Source organism: Aotus nancymaae, unplaced genomic scaffold (genome assembly GCF_030222135.1).
Source record: "Aotus nancymaae isolate 86718 unplaced genomic scaffold, 86718_ANA_hifiasm-v0.15.2.pri h1tg000028l, whole genome shotgun sequence".
In the NCBI taxonomy this organism is placed as follows: Eukaryota; Metazoa; Chordata; class Mammalia; order Primates; family Aotidae; genus Aotus; species Aotus nancymaae.
Genome location: NW_026988441.1, coordinates 36,458,254 through 36,480,517, shown reverse-complemented (window position 1 = coordinate 36,480,517; position 22,264 = coordinate 36,458,254). Strand labels below are relative to the sequence as shown.

General features: G+C 52.6%; 2 protein-coding genes across 3 annotated transcripts in view; one reads left to right on the top strand and one right to left on the bottom strand.

Moving 5' to 3' along the window:
* Positions 1-1,422: 1,422 nt before the first annotated feature.
* On the top strand, positions 1,423-10,978 carry CCL25 (C-C motif chemokine ligand 25). Of its 2 annotated transcripts, none has more exons than XM_012435821.3 (7): positions 1,423-3,274; positions 3,477-3,535; positions 3,733-3,834; positions 6,364-6,481; positions 6,577-6,710; positions 7,993-8,109; positions 10,571-10,978. In XM_012435821.3, exons 3-7 carry the CDS (start codon positions 3,762-3,764, stop codon positions 10,576-10,578), a joined length of 450 nt encoding a protein of 149 aa, XP_012291244.2. In that variant the 5' UTR covers positions 1,423-3,274; positions 3,477-3,535; positions 3,733-3,761; the 3' UTR covers positions 10,579-10,978. The 2 variants fall into 2 exon arrangements, with proteins under 2 accessions (XP_012291244.2, XP_012291245.2); XM_012435822.3 differs by having other exon boundaries at positions 3,716-3,834.
* A 2,564-nt stretch (positions 10,979-13,542) lies between these two features.
* The window catches only part of FBN3 (fibrillin 3), an 88,374-nt gene continuing 79,652 nt past the window's right edge, over positions 13,543-22,264 (bottom strand). The window contains exons 61-63 of the mRNA XM_064381962.1: positions 20,825-21,059; positions 19,849-19,999; positions 13,543-14,268 (exon numbers count right to left, since the gene is read on the bottom strand). Coding sequence (XP_064238032.1) covers positions 13,927-14,268; positions 19,849-19,999; positions 20,825-21,059 — 728 coding nt within the window. The 3' untranslated portion in view covers positions 13,543-13,926. The remainder of the gene's footprint in view (positions 14,269-19,848; positions 20,000-20,824; positions 21,060-22,264) is intronic.

The following is a 22,264-nucleotide window of genomic DNA, read 5'->3' as shown; positions in this document are numbered from 1 at the left end:
GGCTCATCAGAAGCCAAGAGTCTCATCAGGGACCCGGAAGCACCAGAGTTCAGGAGAGCTGCAGGCAGCCGGGGTCTGATATGCAAAATTGACTGCAGGAGGACCCTCACTTCTGCCTATAATGTTCCCCCATTGCCCTTGTGCCTTTGCCGATGACCTCCCAGGCATCTGCTCTGTGGCCCTTCCCCATTGGAGGACTGTCCTTTTCTTCACAGTATTTAAGAAATAAAAATTAGATTTTCCTCACCAACAAGAAAAGTAAATAACTTGGCTTCTCTGATCCTCAGTCTCCTCCTCTGTACAGGTGGACCAATGATGAACACCCGGGAGCATCCTTCATCCCACTGGAGGTGCCTGCCACTGAGTGGGGCAGAGGTGGTGGTGGATGGTGCAGGCTTCCCAGAACATCTCCATGCTCCTGCCCACCACCCGGCCACTGCAACTGACTGGGCTTGTCTAAGGAAGACACTTGCCTGTCCTCCCAACCCTGCAGACTGTGGGGTATTAGTCTCTTCAGAGATGGGGACCAGAAGTCGGGGGGTGGGGGGCACTTGTCCCCCCCAGCTGTGCTGATTTCACACTGGTGGACAAGAGGTCTTCTGCTGATAGCAGATTGATTACTCTTTAATTTTAATTTTAATTTTTTTTTAGATGGAGTTTTGTTCTTGTCGCCCAGGCTGGAGTGCAATGGCAAGATCTCGGCTCACTGCAACTTCCACCTCCCGGGTCCGGATTCAGGCAATTCTCCTACCTCACTCAGCCTGCTGAGTAGCTGGGATTACATGCGCGTGCCACCATGCCCGCCTAATTTTTTTGGTATTTTTAGTAGAGACGGGGTTTCACCATGTTGGCCAGGCTGGTGTCGAACTCCAGACCTCCGGTGATCCACCCAAGTCGGCCTTCCAAAGTGCTGGGATCGCAGGCTTGAGCCACCGCGCCTGGCCCACAGCAGATTACTCTTAATGCCCCCAGCAGCTGCAGGAATGGAAGAGGCCAGTTCAGCCCCGACCGTGAAGATCTGGTCTTCACTCACAGCAACTGTAGTCCTCAGAACTCCGAGTTTTAACTTGGGGCCCCAACTCCCGGATCATTCCATGCCTTGCTCCAACCCCCGGGTCCCAGGTGTCCCGAGCGCGCCCACCCCAGTGCACCTTGCATGCTGGTCCCTTGAGGGCCCCCTCGCTGGGAACCCCTCCTCCCCGTGAAGGCTGCCGGTGAAACAAACGGTGACGGGTAAGGCCGGGAGGGAAACTCACAAGTTGGGGGCATCCCCCAACTCAGGATAACACCGTCTGGGCCGCAGCCCGCGCGGTCTGGGCAGGTAGGGGTCAGTGGGCCATAGCCGAGAGGCTGACCACGGCCTGCTACGCCGCTTACCCACGCCCGCAGCCACGCGGAGCCGCGTCCTGGCGCAGCCTCACCCACCCAGAGAAAGAGGCGGAGGAATTGGAGCAGCGCCCAGGCCGCCGGCGCACCCCCAGGATAGTCTTAGCTGCTCTAGTGGGACGGGGCTGACCGTGCAAGCCCCACCCAAGACTAAGCCCCTCCCACAAAGCCCTGCCTCTTGCCCTAAGCGCCACATGTCAGGCTCCGCCCACTGCTTTACATCCCACTCACTCTTCCCTGCCCCTGACAGAGCTATGTACCAAGCCCCGCCCATAGCCATAAACCACGCCCACTCAGCCCTGCTCCTCGGCTCCTTGTGTCATTTATCTAGTCACGTCCCCTGCTGAAGCCACACCCACGTGGCCCTGCCCTAGCTCTAAGCCCCACACACTGGGCCCTGTGGTTTGGGACAGGGAATTAGGCTAGGGGACCGCCACCCCTGGGCTCCCAGTGGAAGAGGTGAAGTGAGAAAGGAGTTCAGGGTGTAATAAATACCTACAAAGGTCAGATGTAGCTATGGATGCCGGCGATAAAAAGTTTAAAACAATCAGCTGTGTGGCCTCTGCAGCACTGCTTTCACCCTCCCTAATCTCCACCTCCTGTCTCCCCTAGTACCTGTGTCCTGGGTGGTTCCCACTCGCCGAGGGAAAGAAGACATGCCTTCTCCGAGAATGTTGCTTTGCTTCCTGAGGGCATGGCTACCCGGGGCTCCTGGCTTTTCTTCGAAAAACCAAACAATTCTTCCATTTTTTCTTTTTTTCTCTTCCTTCCTTCCTTCCTCCCTCCCGCCCTCCCTTCTTTCTCTCTCTTTCTTTCTTTCTTCCTCTCTCTCTTTCTTTTTGAGACAGAGTTTCACTCTTGTCGCCCAGGCTGGAATGTAGTGATGCAATCTCAGCTCACTGCAACCTCTGCCTCCTGGGTTCAAGCGATTCTCTGGCTTCAGCTTCCTGAGTAGCTGTAATTACAGGCACCCATCACACTTGGCTAATTTTTGTATTTTTAGTAGAGATGGTGTTTTGCCATGTTGGCCATACTGGTCTCAAATTGCTGACCTTAGGTGATCTGCCCGCCTTGGCCTCCCAAAGTGCTGGGATTACAGGTGTGAGCAACTGTGGCTGGCCGCTTTTTTTCATTTTTTTGAAACAGGGTCTTGCTCTGTTGTCCAGGATGGAGTGCAGTGGCATGATCACCGCTCACTGCAGCCTCAACCTCCCGGGCTCAAGCAATCCTCCCACCTCAGCCTCCCAAGTAGCTGGGATTACAGGTATGCACTATCACATTGGGTTAATTTTAAAAAACTTTTTGTAGAGACAGGGGTCTCTCTATGTTGCCCAGGCTGGTCTTGAACCCTGGGCTCAAGTGATCCTCTGGCCTTGACCTCCCAAAGTGTTCGGATTACAGACATGAGCCACTGTGCCTGTCCTAGAGCATTTTTTTCTTGTTGGGGTTGTTCACCGGTGGGAAGTGTACCATTCTGCCTTGCTAACTATATGCATAGAGTTATGTACCATCACTCTCATCTAATTTCAGAACAAAAGGAAATCCATACCCTCTCCCAGTCACTCCTCCATTCTCCCCTTCCTCTATCCTATGGCCACCACTAATTTACTTTCTCTTTCTATGGATTTGTCTGTTCTCACAACTAGGGCATTTCTGTGACATGCTAAGTTACCTAACCATGGTGTGGAAGGAGAGGGAAATGGAGTGAAGTTGGGGACCCACCAGGGAACATGTAGCTTGAGGCAGCCGGGAGGGGGCAGGGAGTGTGAAGGTAAGGGCTTGCTTTGGGGGCTCAAGGCAGCTTGAGCCTTGTTTGCAGGTAGCCAGTGTCCACCAGGTACGTGCAGGTGAGGGAAACAGGAAAAAGGGCGCTTTTTGGAGAAAGCAGGTGAGCTGGTTGGGGGCCTGGGATGGGGAGTGGGGAGGCATGAGGGCCGGTGGATCAAGGTCAGAGATTGCTGTAGAGGAGGGAGAATCCCAGAGGCTGAGAGTGCAGGTGGGGAGGAGGAGGAAGAGAGGAGGGCGGACAGGGGGGTGGCTGGGTGGGGCTCTGTCTATAAAGAGTGAAGCTCAGTGTGTTGGTCCTGCAGACAGGAGAGCTTGGCGTACAGCCTGGTGGGGATCAGCTCCCTTGACCCAGTGAACATCGGTGAGTCTTTCCCTTGACCATGACTGAGACGAGCAGCTTGTCCCTCCAGCTGGACTTGTTCCCATTTTATGCGACCTCCTTGCCTTGCTGTATGCCTGGGGCTTAAGACAGGGGTGTTCCCAGTACCCACTCCCCTCCTTCTCCTCAGTCCTCATCACTTCCCTCCATGACCCCAGGTAGCCCCATTGTTCTTCTAGGTGCCCAGGGAGGAGAACCCGCCTGCAGCATGAACCTGTGGCTCCTGGCCTGCCTGGTGGCCGGCTTCCTGGGAGCCTGGGCCCCAGATGTCCACGCCCAAGGTACCGTCTACGGCAATGCCTACCCCCAAGTCCCCCTCTCCCCGTGTCCCCACCCACTCCATCTGTCTCTCATCTCTTCCAGAAGTCTCCTCAATCCCATCTCCACTGAATTTTCCTGCTCCTGACACGCAGGAATTCCTGGCGTTTGGGTAGCTCCTGGGATGGGGTTGGGGAGATAGAGGGTCCCCAGTTCCTTCTTCCAGAGCTCCATGGAGTCCTTTGCAAGACTCCTACAGCCTAGAGACATGAGGAAGCAGACGGTGGCTTCCAGTTGTGGGCACAGCCAGTTACTGCCAGGGACATATTGCAGAGTCCTAATCCTGCTGAGACAGGGGTGGGACTGGAGATCAGGGCCCTGGGGACGGATGGGAGTGGATTCCCATCCCAATCCCCCCATGCAGTCCAGCGGAGAGTTAGTGGCTACTAAACCTTTTTTTTTTTTTCAAGACAGTGTCTCACTCTGTCATGCAGGCTGCAGTGCAGTGGCGTGATCTCGGTTCACTGCAACCTCCACCTCCTGGGTTCAAATGATTCTTCTGCCTCAGCCTCCCGAGTAGCTGGGACTACAGGCATGTGCCACCACATCTCGTTAATTTTTGTATTTTTAGTAGAGGTGGGTTTTCACCATGTTGGCCAGGCTGGTCTTGAACTCCTGATCTCAGGTGATCTGCCTGCCTCAGCCTCCCAAAGTGCGAGGATTACAGGCATGAGCCACTGTGCCCTGCCTCCTAAACCTTTAGGAGCCTTCATTTTCTTAGCGGCAAAGTGGGAATCTAAAATTCCCACTGCATGGCTTTGACTTGAGGATCCAATGAGCTCATGCTTGCAAAAGACTAGGCCTCAGGTCTGCTAGCAGCAATAATAACTGTTTCTGCCATTAACAGGGAACTCTTTCCTTCTTCCCCGACTCCCTACCGCAGAGTAGGCACTTAAGGATTCCAGTCACCAAAGGACAGTTCCTGGGCCCGCGGTGTCCCCACAGGAGCCCTGACAGTGGGTCCTACATCCTCTTGAGTTTCAGCAGCTGGCCAAAGCAGTGTCCCTGGCTGGGTGGCAGACCCGGTGGGGCAGGTGGGGGCAGACAGGGCCCCATCCTCCTGCCCTGTCTGCCCCACCTGCCCCGCCTGTTTCTCACCTGGGTCTGATGGGTCCAAGTCCTTAGCCTTTGCCCAGGAGGGGGCTGGGCTGTGGTCTGATTGTTCTGCTATCAGAGCCAGTGATAGCAGTGATAGCCAGGCCCAGCCCCGGCCCTTTGATACCTGGGGGGAAAGGTGGCCCCCAGCCTTGGGAACTACCTGCCTGGCATTGTAGCCTGAGGTTCCAACAGAATGCACTGCCTCTTGCTCTCAGAGGCCAAGGTTGGGAGACACATGGAGGGCTCGAGTCCTTCCTCTGCCTGCTCCTGCTGGGCTGGGCTCTGCAGGGGACTCGGGCTTGGCCCCTGGAGGTTAGTTCTGGCAGAGGTGGGATTGCAGAGACTTTCAAAAGCCAGTTGGGCAGCGACTTGTGCCTCAGCTTCTACTACCATCTCATCAGCTCCTCCTCGGCTCATTCATTCCACCTGCTCACCCTCCCAGAACTTTCTGGCAGCATCACCTCCTCTTCTGGGCACCCCCAACAGTGGCTGTGCTTCCCCCAATCTGCATAGATTGATTTCCCTGTCTCCCAACCAGGCCAGGAGCTCCCTGAAGACAACACTAGGTCTAATTCATCTGTGTGTTTCATCTCTGCCTAGCCTCTTTTTGAGAGGAAATCTCACCCTGTTGCCCAGGCTGGAGTGCAATGGCACGATCTCAGCTCACTGCAACCTCTGCCTCCCAGGTTCAAGCAATTGCCTCAGCCTCCCAAGTAGCTGGGATTACAGGCATGTCCCACCACGCCTGGCTAATTTTTAATAGAGACAGGGTTTCACCATGTTGGTCAGGCTGGTCTTGAACTCCTGACCTCATAATCCACCTACCTTGGCCTCCCAAAGTGCTGAGATTACAGGCATGAGCCACCATGCCCAGCCAATTTTTATATCTTTAGTAGAGACGGAGTTTCACCATGTATCCCAGGCTGGTCTCAAACTCCTGACCTCAAGCAATCTGCCCACCTCAACCTCTCAAAGTGCTGGGTTTACAGGTGTGAGCCACCGCTCCAGGCCTCCAATCAGCTCATTGTTAGGAGGTTAGAACTTGGCTGGGGAGGGGTGGTGTTGACCTCTTCTCAGGGTGCACCTGCACTGTGAGTCACCCTCTTCCCCGGAGCAGGAATGGAGGTGGCCTTGGTCTCCTGCTTATTTGCTGGTTCCACGCCCTTCCCAGACGGGACCTAAGGGTCTTCTCCAACTTCCAGCTATCCCAATATCCAGAGCTAAGGGGTGAGCCAGGAGGCTGTCTTTTCCCAAAGCTGTCCCTCAGCCTCTGCCGGGCCTGGAAGGGTTGTGGTAGGAGCGTATGTATGCAGACAGGTTCCATGCCTGTGGCTGGCCCTGCCAAGTTCACGTGCAAGGATGCATGTATCTGGGCGGCGGCTGTGTGGTTGCAGGTATCTTTGAGGACTGCTGCCTGGCCCACCACTACCCCATTGGTTTGGCTGTGCTCCGGCGCGCCTGGGCTTACCGGATCCAGGAGGTGAGCGGGAGCTGCAATCTGCCTGCTGTGATGTGAGTGAGGCTGTGGGGGCTGGGGGCTGGGGTGCACACACAGCTTTGCTCCCAGCCTGTGCCCTAACCTGGGCACCCTCCTCTGCTCACCACAGATTCTACCTTCCCAAGAGACACAGGAAGGTGTGTGGGAACCCAAAGAACAGGGAGGTGCAGAAAGCCATGAAGCTCCTGGATGCTCGCAATAAGTCTTTTGCAAAGCTCCTCCATAACATGAAGAACTTCCCAGGTGGGCAAGACCCCTGCTGAGCATCTAGGGGGCCCTCCTCCGTGACTGCAAGCCCATGTGTGCCTCAGACCCTGAGGGAGGGAATTGGAGACCAGAATACTGACAGCTGCCCGAACCCCAAAGAAAGTCAGTTGCTGGTCAGCGGGCACCAAGTGAATGACCAACTGACTGCGTCATTGTCCAGTTTTTTGTTTTGTTTTGTTTTTGAGATGGGGTCTTGCTCTTTTGCCCAGGCTGGAGTGCAGTAGCATGATCATAGCTCACTGCAGCCTCGAATTCGTGGGCTCAAGTGATCTTCTCACTTCAACCTCCCAAGTAGCTGGGGCTGCAGGTGTATTCCACCAGTCCAGCTCTTTTAGTATTATTATTTTGAGACAGAGCCTTACTCTGTCACTCAGGCTGGAGTGCAATGGCACCATCACGGCTCACTGCAGCCTTGACCTCCCAGGCTCAAGCAATCCTCCTACCTCAGCCTCCCGAGTAGCTGGAATTACAGGCATGTGCTACTAATCCAGCTCACTATTATTATTGTTATTATTATTTTGAAATGGAGTCTCACTCTGTTGTCCAGGCTGGAGTGCAGTAGTGCAATTTCAGGCCACTGCAACCTCTGCCTCCTGAGTTCAAGAGATTCTCCTGCCTCAGCCTCCTGAATAGCTGGGATTATAGGCACCCACCACCATGCCTGGCTAATTTTTGTATTTTTAGTAGAGATAGGGTTTCACCATGTTGGCCAGGCGATCTGCTTGCCTTGGCCACCCAAAGTACTGGGATTACAGGCATGAACCACCATGCCTGGCCTCAGCTCATTATTATTATTATTTTGAGACAGAGTTTTACTCTGTCACCCAGGCTGGAATACAGTGGCACAATCACAACTCACTGCAGCCTTGAGTTCCTGGGCTCAAGCAATCCTCCCATCTCAACCTTCCAAGTAGCTGGGATTACAGGTACACACTACCATGCCTGGCTAATTTTTTATTTTTATTTTGCAGAGACAGGGTTGTGCCATGTTGCCCAGGCTGGACTTGAACTCCTGGGCTCAAGCAATCCACCTGCATTGTCCTCCCAAAGTGCTGGGACTACAGGAATGAGCCACTGCACCCAGCCAGTCCATTTCTTTTAATCAGGACGCTTTCCATTCATGCAGATGGAAAGCTCAAGCACGTGGGACACTCACTGGCTTACATAACCAGCCAATAGCTTCAGGCTCAGTTAGATCCGGGAGTTCAAAGGGTGTTGGCAAAGCTCTTGCTTATTTCTCTCTCCATTTCTCCAACAGGCTCTCATGCTGTAAAGAAGTTTAGTTCTGGAAGCTCCAAGCTATCATCGTCCAAGTTTAGCAATCCCATCAGCAGCAGCAGGAGGAATGCCTCCCTCCTGATACCATCTAATTCAGGTAAGGACTCTTGGTCATGTGACCATCTCCCATCCATCACCTTTGCTGAGGTTTGAGGGTTCACGATAGGCTCACACTGGGACAGAGGATTCACCTCCAGGACCAAGGAGGGCTGGCTGTGTGGTCAGTGCTGCAGGTTCACAGGGGAGGGGCCTCGGTGGCTGTCCACTCCCATGACCCAGCCCAAAGAGGCTATAGCATGTGCTGAAGTGAAGCCCCAGGGGAGTGACCCTAGAGCTCCAGGGCCTTCTACACCCAACAATTCTCCAGCAGGCACCAGCTGGGTGTCCTGTAATTCTACTGAATTCTGACACTGTATATATAAATTTTTTTTCTTTCTTTTTTTTTTGGAGATAGAGTCTTATTCTGTCACCAGGCTGGAGTGCAGTGGCACAATCTCAGCTCACTGCAATCTCCACCTCCCGGGTTCAAGAGATTCTCCTGCCTCACCCTCCCAAGTAGCTGGGACCATAGGCATGCACCACCACATCCAGCTAATTTTCGAATGTTTAGTAGAAATGGGGTTTCACCGTGTTGGCCAGGATGGTCTTGATCTCTTGACCTCATGATCCGCCCACCTCGGCCTTCCAAAGTGCTGGGATTATAGGCGTGAGCCACCGGCGCCTGGCCTGTATATATATATTTGAGACAGGGTCTCACTCTGTTACCAAGGCTGGAGTTCAGTAGCGTGATCTCAGCTCACTGCAACCTCTGCCTCCAGGGTTCATGTGATTCTCGTGCCTCAGCCATCCAAGTAGCTGGGATTACAGGCATGCATCAACATGCCTGGCTAATTTTCATGTATTTAGTAGAGATGGGGTTTTGTCATATTGGTCAGGCTGGTCTCGAACTCCTCAAGCAATTCTCCCACCTCAGCCTCCCAAAGTGCTGGGATTGCAGGCATGAGCCACCACATCTGGCTGGCATTGTTTATCTGGAGGTAGTGACACAACTCACAGGTTAAGGACTCAGTTCCACAAGACTGTCCCCATTTCAGATGCTGGTTGCAAGTAGCAAGTTGTCACCTGTACTTCTGACTGATTGGCTGGAAGTCAAGGCTTTCACTTTCCGTTGGATCATTTGTTAGAGTAGCTCACAGGACTCAGGGAAATGCTTTACTTATGTTTACCATTTTATTGTAGAAGATTACAAAGGGGCTGGGTGCAGTGGCTCATGCCTGTAATCCTAGCATTTTGAGAGGCTGAGGCAGAAGGATCAATTGAGCCTGGGAGTTTGAGACCAGCCTGGAAAACATAGCGGGACCCTCTCTCAAGAAAAAAAAGTTTTTTAAATTAACTAGTTGTGGTGGCATGCACCTGTAGTTCCAGCTGCTTGGGAGGCTGAGGTGAGAGGATTACTTGAGCCCAGGAGGTAGAGGCTGCAGTGAGCTATGATCATTCCACTGCAACTTCAGCCTGAGAGACAAAATGAGACCCTGTCTTGGAAAAAAAATAAAAAAGATATTACAAAGGATAAGAATGAATAAGCCAGATGGAAGGGGTGCTTAGGGAGGCAAAGTCTGGAAAGGGCACAAGGGCAGGAGTTTCTGCCCCCGTGGAGTTGGGGTACACCACCCTTCCCACACACATGGATCACAAGCCCTGAAGCTCCCTGAACCCCATAGTTGAGGTTTTTTGTTTGTTTGTTTTTAGAGATGACGTCTCATTCTCTCCCATGATTGCAGTGGTGTAATGATAGCTCACTGCCTCAGCCTCCTGAGTAGCTGGGACTGCAGGCCTGTGCCCTCAGCTCAGCAGGGAATTTTTTTTTTTTTTGAAATGAATTCTCACTCTGTCGCCCAAGCTAGAGTGCAGTGGTGCGATCTAGGCTCACTGCAACCTGCACCTCCAGGTTCAAATGATTTTCCTGCCTCAGCCTCTCGAGTAGCTGGGATTACAGGCACCTGCCACCACGCCTGGCTAATTTTTATATTTTTGGTAGAGATAGGGTTTCACCATGTTGGCATGCTGGTTTTGAACTCCTGACCTCAGGTGATACATCTGCCTCTGCCTCCCAAAGTGATGAGATTACAGGCATGAGCCACTGCACTCGGCCTTCACCAGGGATTTTTTTTAGCAGCTTCATCACATACGAGTGAAGGATGATTCACTCCATTTCCAACCTTCTTCCCCTTCCTAGAGAATGGGAGATGGGACCAAAGGCTCCAAGCTTCTAATCACTGGCTTGGTCTTGCTGGTGACCAGCCCCCACCCAGAAGTCCACCAACAGTCACCTCATTAGAATAAAATATGTTCCCATTACCCAAGAAACTCCAAGGGATCCAGAAACAGAGTTCAAAGACCAAATATTGGCCCAAAAGATTCCAGCACTCCTCTGACTCAGAAACTCACAAGGGTTTTAGGAGCTCTGTGCTAGGGACTGGAGTTAGAGACCGATGCATATAGTTACTATTATTTCACAGCCATCAGTTTCACTTTGGCCTCTCTAATTGCTGCTGCAGGACCGTGAGCCACTCCTTTCCAGGATCCATCAGCACAGGAGGGGCTGGATCTTTCTCCGCTGAAACCGTCACCCTACAGATCCAGCTGTCCCCAAGCCTCTGTCTTAATCCTTGTGCCTGAGGTGGTCCTCCCTCTCCACTCCCACCACCTCCTGCCCCTCTGGCAATTGGAAAGAGGGAGTTGGCATGATTTTAAGCCTTTTGCCACTCCAGGGACCAGCGTCAACCCTGGGCAGGCAGTGGCTCTTGTAGAGAAGACTTTAGATACTTCTCTCACCTACTGTTTCTTGCCACCGACCAGGGCCATGCCAGTGTGTTCTTCTGGGTCCCGGTGAAGCTCTGGTCAGTTCAAGGATGCCCTATGCTTTTCTATGACTTTTAAATAAACCTTGGAGGGTGATGGAGTCATTCCTACCTGTTACGTTTCATGATGAGGTGCAAGTTGCTGCTGCCCTAGCCTGGGGTGAATCCCATGTGATCTCGGCCATCCCAAGCTCTCCTAACAGACGGCTCTCTAGGGGCCAAGCATTAGGTGCTGGCTGCAAACTGCAGTTCCCAGCTGGTGGCCTTGAACCAATCGCTCACTCTCTGGGTACCTCTGAGTTTGTCTGTAGAGTAAGGGCCACTGTGCTTGCTCTGCTTAGATTCCAGGGCTGTGGTGAGTCCAGCTGACGGACACAGAAGCCCTCTGCAAGCTCTTATGGGCTGCCTGGAGGCCACTGGTAAGTCAGGCGGGCCAGGATAGAACCAAGGACAGAACTCTGGGGCCAGGCACTAGTGACATTTCTGCAGGTGGAGGCCTGAGTCACCACCGATTATGTTGTCCTTGGCAACCTCAGTTTCCATCACAACAGAAAATGATCTGGATGAAAATCAAGCACATTGGCTGGGCGCGGTGGCTCACGTCTGTCATCCCAGCACTTTGGGAGGCTGAGGCGGGTGAATCACCTGAGGTCAGCAGTTTGAGACCAGCCTGGCCAACATGGTGAAACCCTGTCGCTACTAAAAACACAAAAAAATTGCTGAGTGTGGTGGCAGGTGCCTGTAATCCCAGTTACTTGGGAGGCTGAGGCAGGAGAATTGTTTGAACCTGGGAGGCAGAGGTTGCCATAAGCCGAGATTGCATCACTGCACTCCAGCCTGGGCAACAGAGCAAGACTTTATCTCAAAAAAAAAAAAAGCAAAATCAAACACATAATCTCTTAGGGGACACCATGGTGGTTTGGGGCCAGGGACCGGGATGAAGTTGCAGAAGAAATAGAGTCACATTCAGTGTTCAGGCTCCACCACGCACTATGTCGGTGACCCGGAAAGCCTCCACAAGCTCTCTAAGCCTCAACTTTGCCCCCCTGGAAAATGGGGTGATAATATTGCCTGCCTCATAGAGCTTTGTTGGAGACCAAATGCACCGTGATGTGTGACACGCACAGCACACAGTACATGCTAACTGCATGTTTATTAACACAATGAATATCCTGGCCATCAAATTTGAATCCGCCTGGAAACAGTGTGGGGGCGGATGGCCCAGGAACATGCACAACTTTGGTTTTTTTTTTTTTTTTTTTTTGAGACAGAGTCTTGCTGTCTCACCCAGACTGGAGTCTAGTGGCACAATCTCAGCTCACTGCAACCTCCCCTTCCCGGCATTCAAGTGATTCTCCTGCCTTAACCTCCCGAGTAGCTGGGATTACAGGCACATACTACCATGCCCGACTTTTTTTTCTTTTTTTGTATTTTCAGTAAAGACAGGGTTTCGACATGTTGGCCAGGCTGATCTCAAACTCCTGACCTCAGGTGACCTACCCACCTCGGCCTCCCAAAGTGCTGGGATTATAGGCAGGAGCCACCATGCCTGGCCAAGCTGCCCAGCTTTCAACCTGGCCCGACCTTGGCCAAGGTATTTAACCTCTCTGAGCCTCAGTTTTCCCTGTAAAACGGGATGGTAGCAGCATCTATTCCGTGAGGTTGTAGTGACAACCACAGTGGTCAATAATCGTAAAATACTTAGATACTCACGTCTGTAATTCCAGCACTTTGGGAGGCCAAGGCAGTAAGATCACTTGAGCCCAGGAGTTCAAGACCAGTCCGGGCAATATAGGGACACACCCTCTCTAAGAAAAATAAATTTTAGGCTGGGCATGTGGCTCACACCTGTAATCCCAGCACTTTGGGAGGCATTGAGGTGGGTGGATCACCTGATGTCAGGAGTTTGACACCAGCCTGGCCAACATGGTGAAACCCTGTCTCTACTAAAAATACAAAAATTAGCCAGGCGTGGTGGTACGCATCTGTAGTCCCTGCTACTCAGGAGGCTGAGGCACGAGAATCATTTGAACCCAGGAGGCGGAGGTTGTGGTGCCACTGCACTACAGCCTGAGTAACACAGTGAGACTCTGTCTATTAAAAAGAAAAAGAAAAAGAAATTTTTAAAAATTAGCCAGGCGTGGTGGCGTGCACCTTTGGTCCCAGCTAGTTGGGAGAGGCTGAGGCGGGAGTACTGCTTGAGCCCGGGAGGTGGAGACTGAAGTGAGCCGTAATTGCACCACTGCACTCCAACCTGGGCAGCAGAGCACAGAGCAAGACCCTGTCTCAAAAAAGGAAGGAAGGAAGGAAGGAAGGAAGGAAGGAGGGAGGGAGGGAGGGAAGGAAGGAAGGAAGGAAGGAAGGAAGGAAGGAAGGAAGGAAAGAGAACGATGTCCGGTATGTACTACATGATCAGGAAGCATGAGTTGTTATTACCATTATGGGAGCCCACAAGCCCTTCTGCTTCCCCAGGCACAAGATCTGCCTGGCCCAGCCCGAGGGCAGCATCTACTTACTTCAAGAACTTGCCAAGGCTCAGGCAGACTTAACCCAAAATAACTTTATTATTGTCTCCACTTTGATATAAAAGCATTCTCCAAATGGGGGCAAACGCGGCAAATCACTGTGAGGTCTGGGCCCCCGTACACCCTTCTGCTCCGAGGGACAAGCTCTGTGCCCACCCCAGTTGCCATTGTCATGTCCTGCCAAACCTCCCCCCCGACCCCAGGCAAGCCACAGTGCAGGACGGAAGCTAAAGCCTGAGATTGACCGGACACGGTGACCACAGGGCCTCTCCCTGACCTTGGCTGTGGGGTGGAGGGTGCAAGCTGCAGCTTCTTGCTGCCTCCAGGAAAGACTGAGTAATTGGGGTCCCCTGGAGCTGGCACAGAGGCCCAGGCGGAGGGTGGGCTCGCCTGAGGTTGTAGTGTAGCATGTTACTCTTCCTGAGTTTCAGGGTTCCACCTGGTCAGTCATCACTGCTGGGGATCAGTCCTTCCCAGTTCCAGAATCTTCCTTCACTGAACAGCTGGGCCCATCAGGCCTCCTTCCAACTAAAGTAACTGCAGCTGCACCTTCAGCCTCAAGGCCTGGCCCCATGGCCCTGGCTGCCCCTCTGGCTGGACATCCCAGGATCCTGCTACATTGCTCACCAGCTCCAGTCGGTAGATTCCAGGCCCCGGCCGCCTCCGCCCCAGCTGCAGGGAGCTGCAGCCACGGATGTGATGCATGCGAAAGAAACCTTGTTCATTTCCCTGGGCAATGACGTACCGGACCCGGCCCTCCAGACCCTCTAGGGCTGGCCGGAGCTCCAGGATGCGCTTGGCCCGGCCCAGGTGTGAGAGATTCAGGCCCAAGGTCAGCAGGGCCTCAGAGTCAAGGGTGGCCAGGCTCACCTGGGGAGAGAGACCAGGTGCATGGTCAGAGCCCAGGAGAATCGGGATGTGGTGTGGGTAGGGGGTCCTGGGATTGTGGTCAAAGAGGAGATTTTGGCCGGTCTCTAAAGTGGAGGAGAGAGCCATAAAAAAGAATGAAATCAGGTCATTTGCAGTAATGTGGATGCAGCTGGAGGTCATTATCCTAAGTGAATTAATGCAGAAACAGAAGACCAAATACGGCATGTTCTCAGTTATAAGTGGGAGCTAAAAATTGCATACCCATGGACACAAAGATGGGAGCAACAGACACTGGGACTACTAGAGTGGGGAGGGAGAGGGAAACCAGGGTTGAAAAACTGTCTATTGGGAACTGTGTTCACTGCGTGGGCGACGGGATCAGCAGAAGCCCAAACCTCCTCATGATGCAATATACTCATGTATTAACTACAAACCTGCATCTGTACCCTCTGAATCTAAAACAAAAAACAGGCTAGGCACAGGGGCTCATGCCTATAATCCCAGCACTTTGGGAGCCTGTGGCAGGAGGATTGCTTGAGGCCAGCATTTCTTTCTTTCTTTCTTTCTTTTTTTTTTTTTTGAGATGGAGTTTTTCTCTGTCGCCCAGACTGGAATGCAGCGACACGATCTCGGCTCTCTATAATCTCTGCCTCCCAGGTTCAAGAGATTCTCCTGCCTCAGCCTCCCAAGTAGCTGGGACTACAGCTGCCTGCCACCATGCCTGGCTAATTTTTGTATTTTAAGTAGAGACAGGGTTTTGCCATGTTGGCCAGGCTGGTCTCAAACTCCTGGCTGTAAGTTATCTGCTCACCTTGGCCTCCCAAAGTGCTGGGATTACAGGTGTGAGCCACGGTGCCCAGCCAAGGCCAGGATTTTAAGGCCAGCCTGGGCAGCGTAGTGAGACCTCCTCTACCTACAAAAAGTAAAAATATTAGTGCCGGCGTGCACCTGTAGTCCCAGCTACTTGGGACACTGAGGTGGGAGGACCCAGGGATTTGAAGTAGCAGTGAGCTGTGATCATACCTCTACACTCCAGCCTGGATGACAAACTGAGACCCTGTCTCAAATATATATATATATATATATATATAAAATACATGTTTATTAGGTACCTACTGAATTCCTGGCGATCTTTGAGGCACTAGGGGTTCAGTAATGAGCAGATAAAAATCCTTCCCCTTAGGGAGCTTACCTTCTAGTAAAGCAAAGCAGATAGTAAACAAATAAATGAACAATGAAAAGGTGACAAGACGTGCTATGAAAAAACATGAACTTGGCTGGGTGTAGTGGCTCATGCCTGTAATCCCAGCACTTTGGGAGGCCAAGGTGGACAGATTGCTTGAGTCCAGGAGTTTGAGACTAGCCTGAGTAATGTGGTGAAACCCTGTCTCTACTAAAAATACAAAAAATTAGCCAGGTGTGGTGTTGCACAGGATTCTTTGAGCCCAGGAGTTCAAGCTGCAGTGAGCTCCAGGGAAAAAAAATTAGCCAGATGTTCAGGGATCCTCTCATCTCAGCCTCCCAAGTAGCTGGGACTACAGGATTGCACCATTGTATTCTAGCCTGGGTGACAGAGTGAGACTCTGTCTCCCCTAAAAAAGAAAAGAAATTGATTTTAAAAGTCAATAAATAGGCTGGGCACGGTGCTTTTTTAGTAGAGACAGGGTTTTGCCATGTTGGCCAGGCTGGTCTCAAACTCCTGGACTCAAGTGATCCACTGGGCTGGGCACGTCTGTAATCCCAGCACTTTGGGAGGCTGAGGTGGGTGGATCACTTGAGCCCAGGAATTTGAGACCAGCTTGGGCAACATAGAGAACCCCAACTCTACAAAAAATACAAAAATTAGCTGGGAGGGCATGTGGTGCATGTGCCTGTGTTCTCGGCTACTCGGGGAATTGAAGTGGGAGAATTGCTTGAGCCCAGGAGTTCAAGGCCACAGTGAGTTATGATGGCGCCACTGCACTCCAGCCTGGGTGACAGAGTGAGACCTTGTCTCACACACACACACACAAAATCAGTCAATAAAAAATAAAGTGGAGAAAAACACGGGATGTGAGCTTCCCTTGGCATCTCAAGTCTGGCTCTTCATCCACAAGGCCAGCGATCAATGTGAGCTGTAGACTCAGTGGCATAAGGCTGGGGGTGCTTCTGAGAGAGGCTGGGATAGACCCCTAGTCCCAGCTGAAGGACCTTGCTCAGACCCCTGCCAGCCTGGGCCAAGGGAATCAAAGATTTGCTCTCAGAGACCCAGCAGCCAGGGGATCATTCCGATGACACTGGGCCCCACAGCACTAAGGTTGCTCAGAGGTGTCCCAGGATGGCTGGTGTTAGGAACAAGGGCCTTTCAGCAGAAGCCAGCCCCTAAAAGGATGCCAGAGCTGACAGTGAGAGAAACGGATGCCAAGCAGGGCTGGAGAGGAGAGCGCAAAGAACCAGACAGAAGAGCCGCCTGATAGCTTCCGCTATGCTTCCTGCATCTGGCTCTCTTTGAGAGCTCCCTGTGTGCCAATGACAAACCCTTCTTTATTTAAGCTCCTCTGAAGTGCCTTCCTGGTCCTGGCAGCTGGACAAGGCCCTGAATAAGACAGCGAGCCTCAATGGCAGGCTACCCCAGGGCTGGGTGACGTATTCAATCCCACAGAAGGTCATCTGTGTTTTCTTCTCTTTTGCTTTGAGGAGTGCTGTGTTGGCTTGGCCTCATTGACATGCCAATGGAGTGTTTTGCTGTTGCATTCAAGTGAAGGTTATTCCTGTTCCCCATCCCCTCAGTTCTGGAGATCTCAGGCCTTCATCCCATGGAATGCTGTTCAGACTTTTGCTCTTACTGACACCTGCTGGCAATCAGTGGGTATTGCAGGTAAAGGCACAACACAGCCCTATTTTTGAGACGGTCTGTCTGTCACCCAGGCTGGAGTGCAGAGGTGTGATCACACCTCAATGCCGCTTTGAACTCCTAGGTTCAAGCAATGCCCCCACCTCAGGCTCCCAAGTAGCTGGGACTACGGGCACAGGTCACCATGGCCGGCTAATATTTATACTTTTTGTAGGTGGAGAAGGTCTCACTCTGTTGCCCAGGCTGGCCTCGAAATCCTGGCCTTGGCCGGGCATGGTGGTTCACACCTGTAATCCCAGCACTTTGGGAGGCTGAGGTGAGCAGATCACTTGAGGCTAGGAGTTTGAGACCAGCCTGGCCAACATGGAGAAACCTCGTCTTGACTAAAAATACAAAAATTAGCCCTTCTCTATCTTAATCTACTTGTGCCCTGGGGCCCTTGCAATCACTCCACTCACTCTTACTGGTACCAAGGGGTGGCAATACAATAGTAAATCCTACAGACACAGCTCCACCCTTGTGAAGTTTACAGAAAATACCAGTAACTATGGGATAATATATACATCCACAGTTTTTCCTAGTAAGGGGAAAAAAATAACTAGAGGGAAAAAGGACAAAGTAATACACTCACATTTTATCTAACACAGAAAACCTCTCAAGCCCAATAACCCTATTTCATGTCTGACTTTGTTTTTCCCCATAGTACTTATCATGTATCATATTTTTCATGTGTTACAAAATATGATATGTTTTACATATTGATTTCTTGTGTGTCTCCCTTTTAGAATATAAACCTCATGAGGGCAGGTGTTTTTATTGTTGTTGTTTACTGTTGCTCCATTACAGTGCCCAGAATGCAGTAGGTATTCAGTAAAATCTGTGGAGTGAGGATTCATCCTCAATGTCTGCAGCTGGGGTGAGCTTGGGGTAGTAGTTTCTATGCTCAATTATAACTGTTTGGGAAACAATGTAAATTGACAGCTTCAGAAGGCAGAGGGGCCCACGATGGCTTGCCATGAATGCCAAGGCTGCTTGTAAAGAGAAGTCCATGTGCCATGGTCATGGAATCTCTGAGCCATGGAGTCTTGCTCTGTCGCCCAGGCCGGAGTGCAGTGCTGTGATCTTGGCTCACTGCAACCTCCGCCTCCTGGGTTCAAGCGATTCTCCTGCCTCAGACTCCCAAGTAGCTGGGACTACAGGTGCATGCTACCATGCCTAGCTAATTTTTGTAATTTTAGTAGAGATGGGGTTTTACCATATTGGTCAGGCTGATTTCAAACTTCTGACCTCAGGTGATCCTCCCGCCTCAGCTTCCCAAAGTGCTGGGATTACAGGCATGAGCCACCGTGCCCGGCCACCACCACTTTCAAGTTCTGTAACTTGGGAATGCGCCCTAACCTCTCTGAGCCTCAGTTCCTCCATCTGTAAAACGGGGAAAATAGTGGCATGTACGTTCCCAGGGTTGTCATAATATCGAGAGGCTGTGAGTACAGAGCATTTTGAGCGATGCCTGCATACAGCAGGTGCTTAATACATGTTTGGCTTTCAGATCCCTTGGGTGATGGCTGCAGGGCTGACCCATAGTCAGGGACTCTCCAGTTGAGGGGCAAGCAGCTGGCATCTGTGGCAAGGCTGCCCTCTCTGCACATCCTGATGGGGTGTGGCCTAAAGGGGCAGGAAGGACGGAGCCATAGGCCTGGCCTACGGCTTCTAAGTGTGTGTTGAAGATCCCTGAGATTCCTAGAGACAAGGCAGGTTCAGGAACTCCAAGGGCACCTCAGACACAGGAGGGGGCCAGGGCAGATGCTGAATGGGTATGTCAGGTTGGGGCCCTGATGCTCCTAAGGGGAGCCTTTGCTGGGGTCCCCAGAGAAAAGACTCATCTCCCCAAGGCTCAGGCAGGGAAGGAGCTTGAGCTTAACTTGGGCCAAGGGTTTGTGAGAACAGCTCAGAGGGATGCACAGAAAAGATGGGAAGAGCTCTGGGACCGAGGCCCCCACTGGAAGTAAATCCCAAAGGGGTCCAAAGGGAGGACTTCACCAACCAGGAGGTGAGGGAGTGACAGACTCCAGGGTGCAGGCACGGTTGGAGAGGCCCAGGAACGTCTCCAGCATCCAAGTGCCTTCATAAAAGGGACCCATGGAGGCCGGGCAAGGTGGCTCATGCCGGTAATCCCAGCACTTTGGGAGGCTGAGGCAGGTGGATCATGAGGTCAGGAGATCAAGACCATCCTGGCTGACACAGTGAAACCCCGTCTCTACTAAAAATACAATAATTAGCCAGGTGTGGTGGTGGGTGCCTGTAATCCCAGCTACTTGGGAGGCTGAGGCACAAGAATCACTTGAATACAGGAGGCAGAAGTTGCAGCGAGCCCAGCTCATGCCACTGCACTCCAGCCTAGGCGATAGAGTGAGACTTCATCTCAAAAAAAAAAAAAAAAAAAGGACCCATGGAAAGCATCAGAGCCCAGCCAGGGTCTGTATGGAAGATGCCTGACTCGTCACCAGGAGTGAGGTACAGTGCTCAGGGGATGTGTCCACCAGAGACCCCCCCTGCCAAGAAAAATCCCAGGGCCAAGAAAGTACAGGAAGGCCCCAAGCTGGCACCCATGACACGGGGAACATGCTGGGATGTGGAGCCTGGTGCTCCTTCTTGGGGGGCTGACATGACTAAGTCAGGTCCACAGCCTCTTTCCCACATTCACCCCGTTCCCTGGCCACCCCCGCCCAGTGCAGCACCCATGTCACCTGGTGGTCCCTGGGGACACTGCGTTGTGGCCGGTCCCGAGGGGAGAGGCCATTGATCTTGCATTCATAGCAGGCTTCAGACGAGAGCAGCTCCTCTTTGTCTGGGGCATCCTGGGGTCCGGGGCTGAAGCCCAGGCCGGATATGCAGTGCCTGGGCCAGAATGGGCAGGGTGGAGGGGTTTCAGGGGTGGGCTGGTGGGGCCTCCCCCAACCCTGCTCCACCCCCACACTCCATTCCGAGTCATGCTGCAAATGCCCACGCATAAATGTGCCTCTGAGCGTGTGCTGGTGTGGCTGTGTGCATGAGTGTGTGCACCATGTAAGGGTGTGCATGTGTGCCCCTTGGTTCACCTGGGCACAGGTGTGAACACAGGAGAGGACGGGCACAGGCTGGGATGGACAAATGGGCATGAGCATACCCAGGGGCATGTGCATGTGCCAACCTGTGTGTTCACGTGGGGAATAACTCATGCAGGCACCTGTGTGCTCAGAGGAATGTGCGAATCTCCCTGAGTGTGCCTGGGGGTTTGTGTATAGTGTCAGCACTCACAGAAGCCTGATGTGTGCTTCCTCACCTGTGCAAACCAGGATGTAACAATGGCACAGTGCCCCCAGGGATGCATGAGCCTGCGTGCACACTGGGACATGCATACACATGCGGGCGCACACACGCACGTGTGCATGCTGGGATCTGTGAATGCATGAGGGTGTCCAGGAATGCTGGCACAGGTGTGTGCCATGTGGACAACTACACGTTAGTGGTGTGAGCCTGTGTGTGCACAGATTCAGGTGCCACTCTACCTCTGCGTGTCCAAGATTCTGTGCATATGTGGGTACAGGCCTGCATGCGCAGGCCAAAGGAACTCTTCTGGTAAATTCTTGGCATGCACAAAGCCCCGTGTGTGTGTGTGCGCGCGCGCATGTTCATGGACGCTTGGAGGGCATGGAGTCTGCCTGCCCCACTCCAGCTTCTCACCCTTGCCCAGCCCGGAAGTAGCCTTGAGGACAGCCACACAGGAAGCCACCGGGCGTGTTGGCACAGCTGTAGCTACAGGGGCCGCCCTGTCCAGCACACTCATCCACATCCTGGCAGCCCCCGAGAGCCTGATCAAAGTCAAAGCCAGAGGGGCAGACGCAGTGGAAGCCACCAAGAGTGTTGCGACAGGAGGCGCTCCCGCAGGTGGGGGGCAATAGGGCACACTCGTTCTCATCTGTGGGAGGAAAGGAGGAGGAGAGGGAGGACACAGAGGTAGGGGCGGGGCAGCCTTTGCACCCCCAGAGCCCTCCACCTGGAATGCCCTCTGTTCAGAGTCCAAGTCCAATGTCAAAACCTCCAGCAAGCTGGCAATGAGCCCTGAGATTAAATCGGCCCCACAGCCCCACGGCCCCAAACCCTATGGTTCTCCTCCACAGCATCTCTCAACACTTCCCCTAAACCCCAAAGTGTGGGATGATCTAGAATGAGCTTTCTCACCCTCAGTGCTATTGATATTTGGGGCTGGATCATTCTCTAGGGTGGGCCATCCTTGCACTGCGGGACATTGAGCAGCATCACTGGCCTCCACCCACTTGATGCCAGGAACACCCATCTGGCTCCAATTGTCTGTTTAGAGTTGGGTTCTCGCTCTGTTGCCTAGGCTGGAGTGCAGTGGTGCAACCATAGCTCATTACAGCCTTGACCTCCTGTGCTCAAGTGATCCTCCAGCCTCACTCAGGAGGATCAGTAGTTGGGACTACAGGTGTGCACCACCATGCCTGGCTAATCTTTTAACTTTTTATAGAGATGGGAGTCTTGGTATGTTGCCCAGGCTGGTCTTGAACTCCTGGCCTCAAATGATCCTTCTACCTCAGTGTTCCACAAGAGTGAACTACCAGGCTGGGTCCCAACTGTGATGATCAAAAATGTCTCCCAGACACTTCAAAATGTACTATAGGGGGGTAAAATGGTCCCCTGTTGAGAACCTAATTAGGGGTCTAATTAATCCCTGTTTCCTCTGCTGGCTGAACAAGTCAAGGCAGAAATGGTTTTTCAGTTCACTTCTGCATCTGAGCTCAGGTTCTAGTGCAAGGGAGGTCCTTGGCAGACAGATGGGGAAAGAATGAATGACTCAGTATAGGGAGGAGGAGACAAGTTGAGAAGGAGGAGTTGCCAGCAAAGGCTGATGGTAGGATCCCCAAGATCCCCAGGGGACAAGCGCCTTGCCTGGAGGGGAGGGGGTTGTGTAGTGTGGAAAGCCTGAGAAGAACTTAACTGAAGACCCATCATGAGAGACAGGAGGAGGGGACAGAGAAGGCAGTGCCTGTGAGACAGTGGGAGAGCAGGGACAGCCACATAACAGAGGCCACAGGAGACAGTGTCCAGGAGGGGCAGGCTGTGTTGCCCAGAGCAATAGAGGTAGAGGATGGAGGCTGAGGA

Bases quoted from the DNA above. Each gene is read 5' to 3' on its own strand.
- CCL25 (XM_012435821.3), top strand. From the start codon at position 3,762: ATGAACCTGTGGCTCCTGGCCTGCCTGGTGGCCGGCTTCCTGGGAGCC. The intron at 3,835-6,363 runs GTACCGTCTACG...GTGTGGTTGCAG, and splicing joins CCCAGATGTCCACGCCCAAG to GTATCTTTGAGGACTGCTGC. The intron at 6,482-6,576 runs GTGAGTGAGGCT...TGCTCACCACAG, and splicing joins TGCAATCTGCCTGCTGTGAT to ATTCTACCTTCCCAAGAGAC.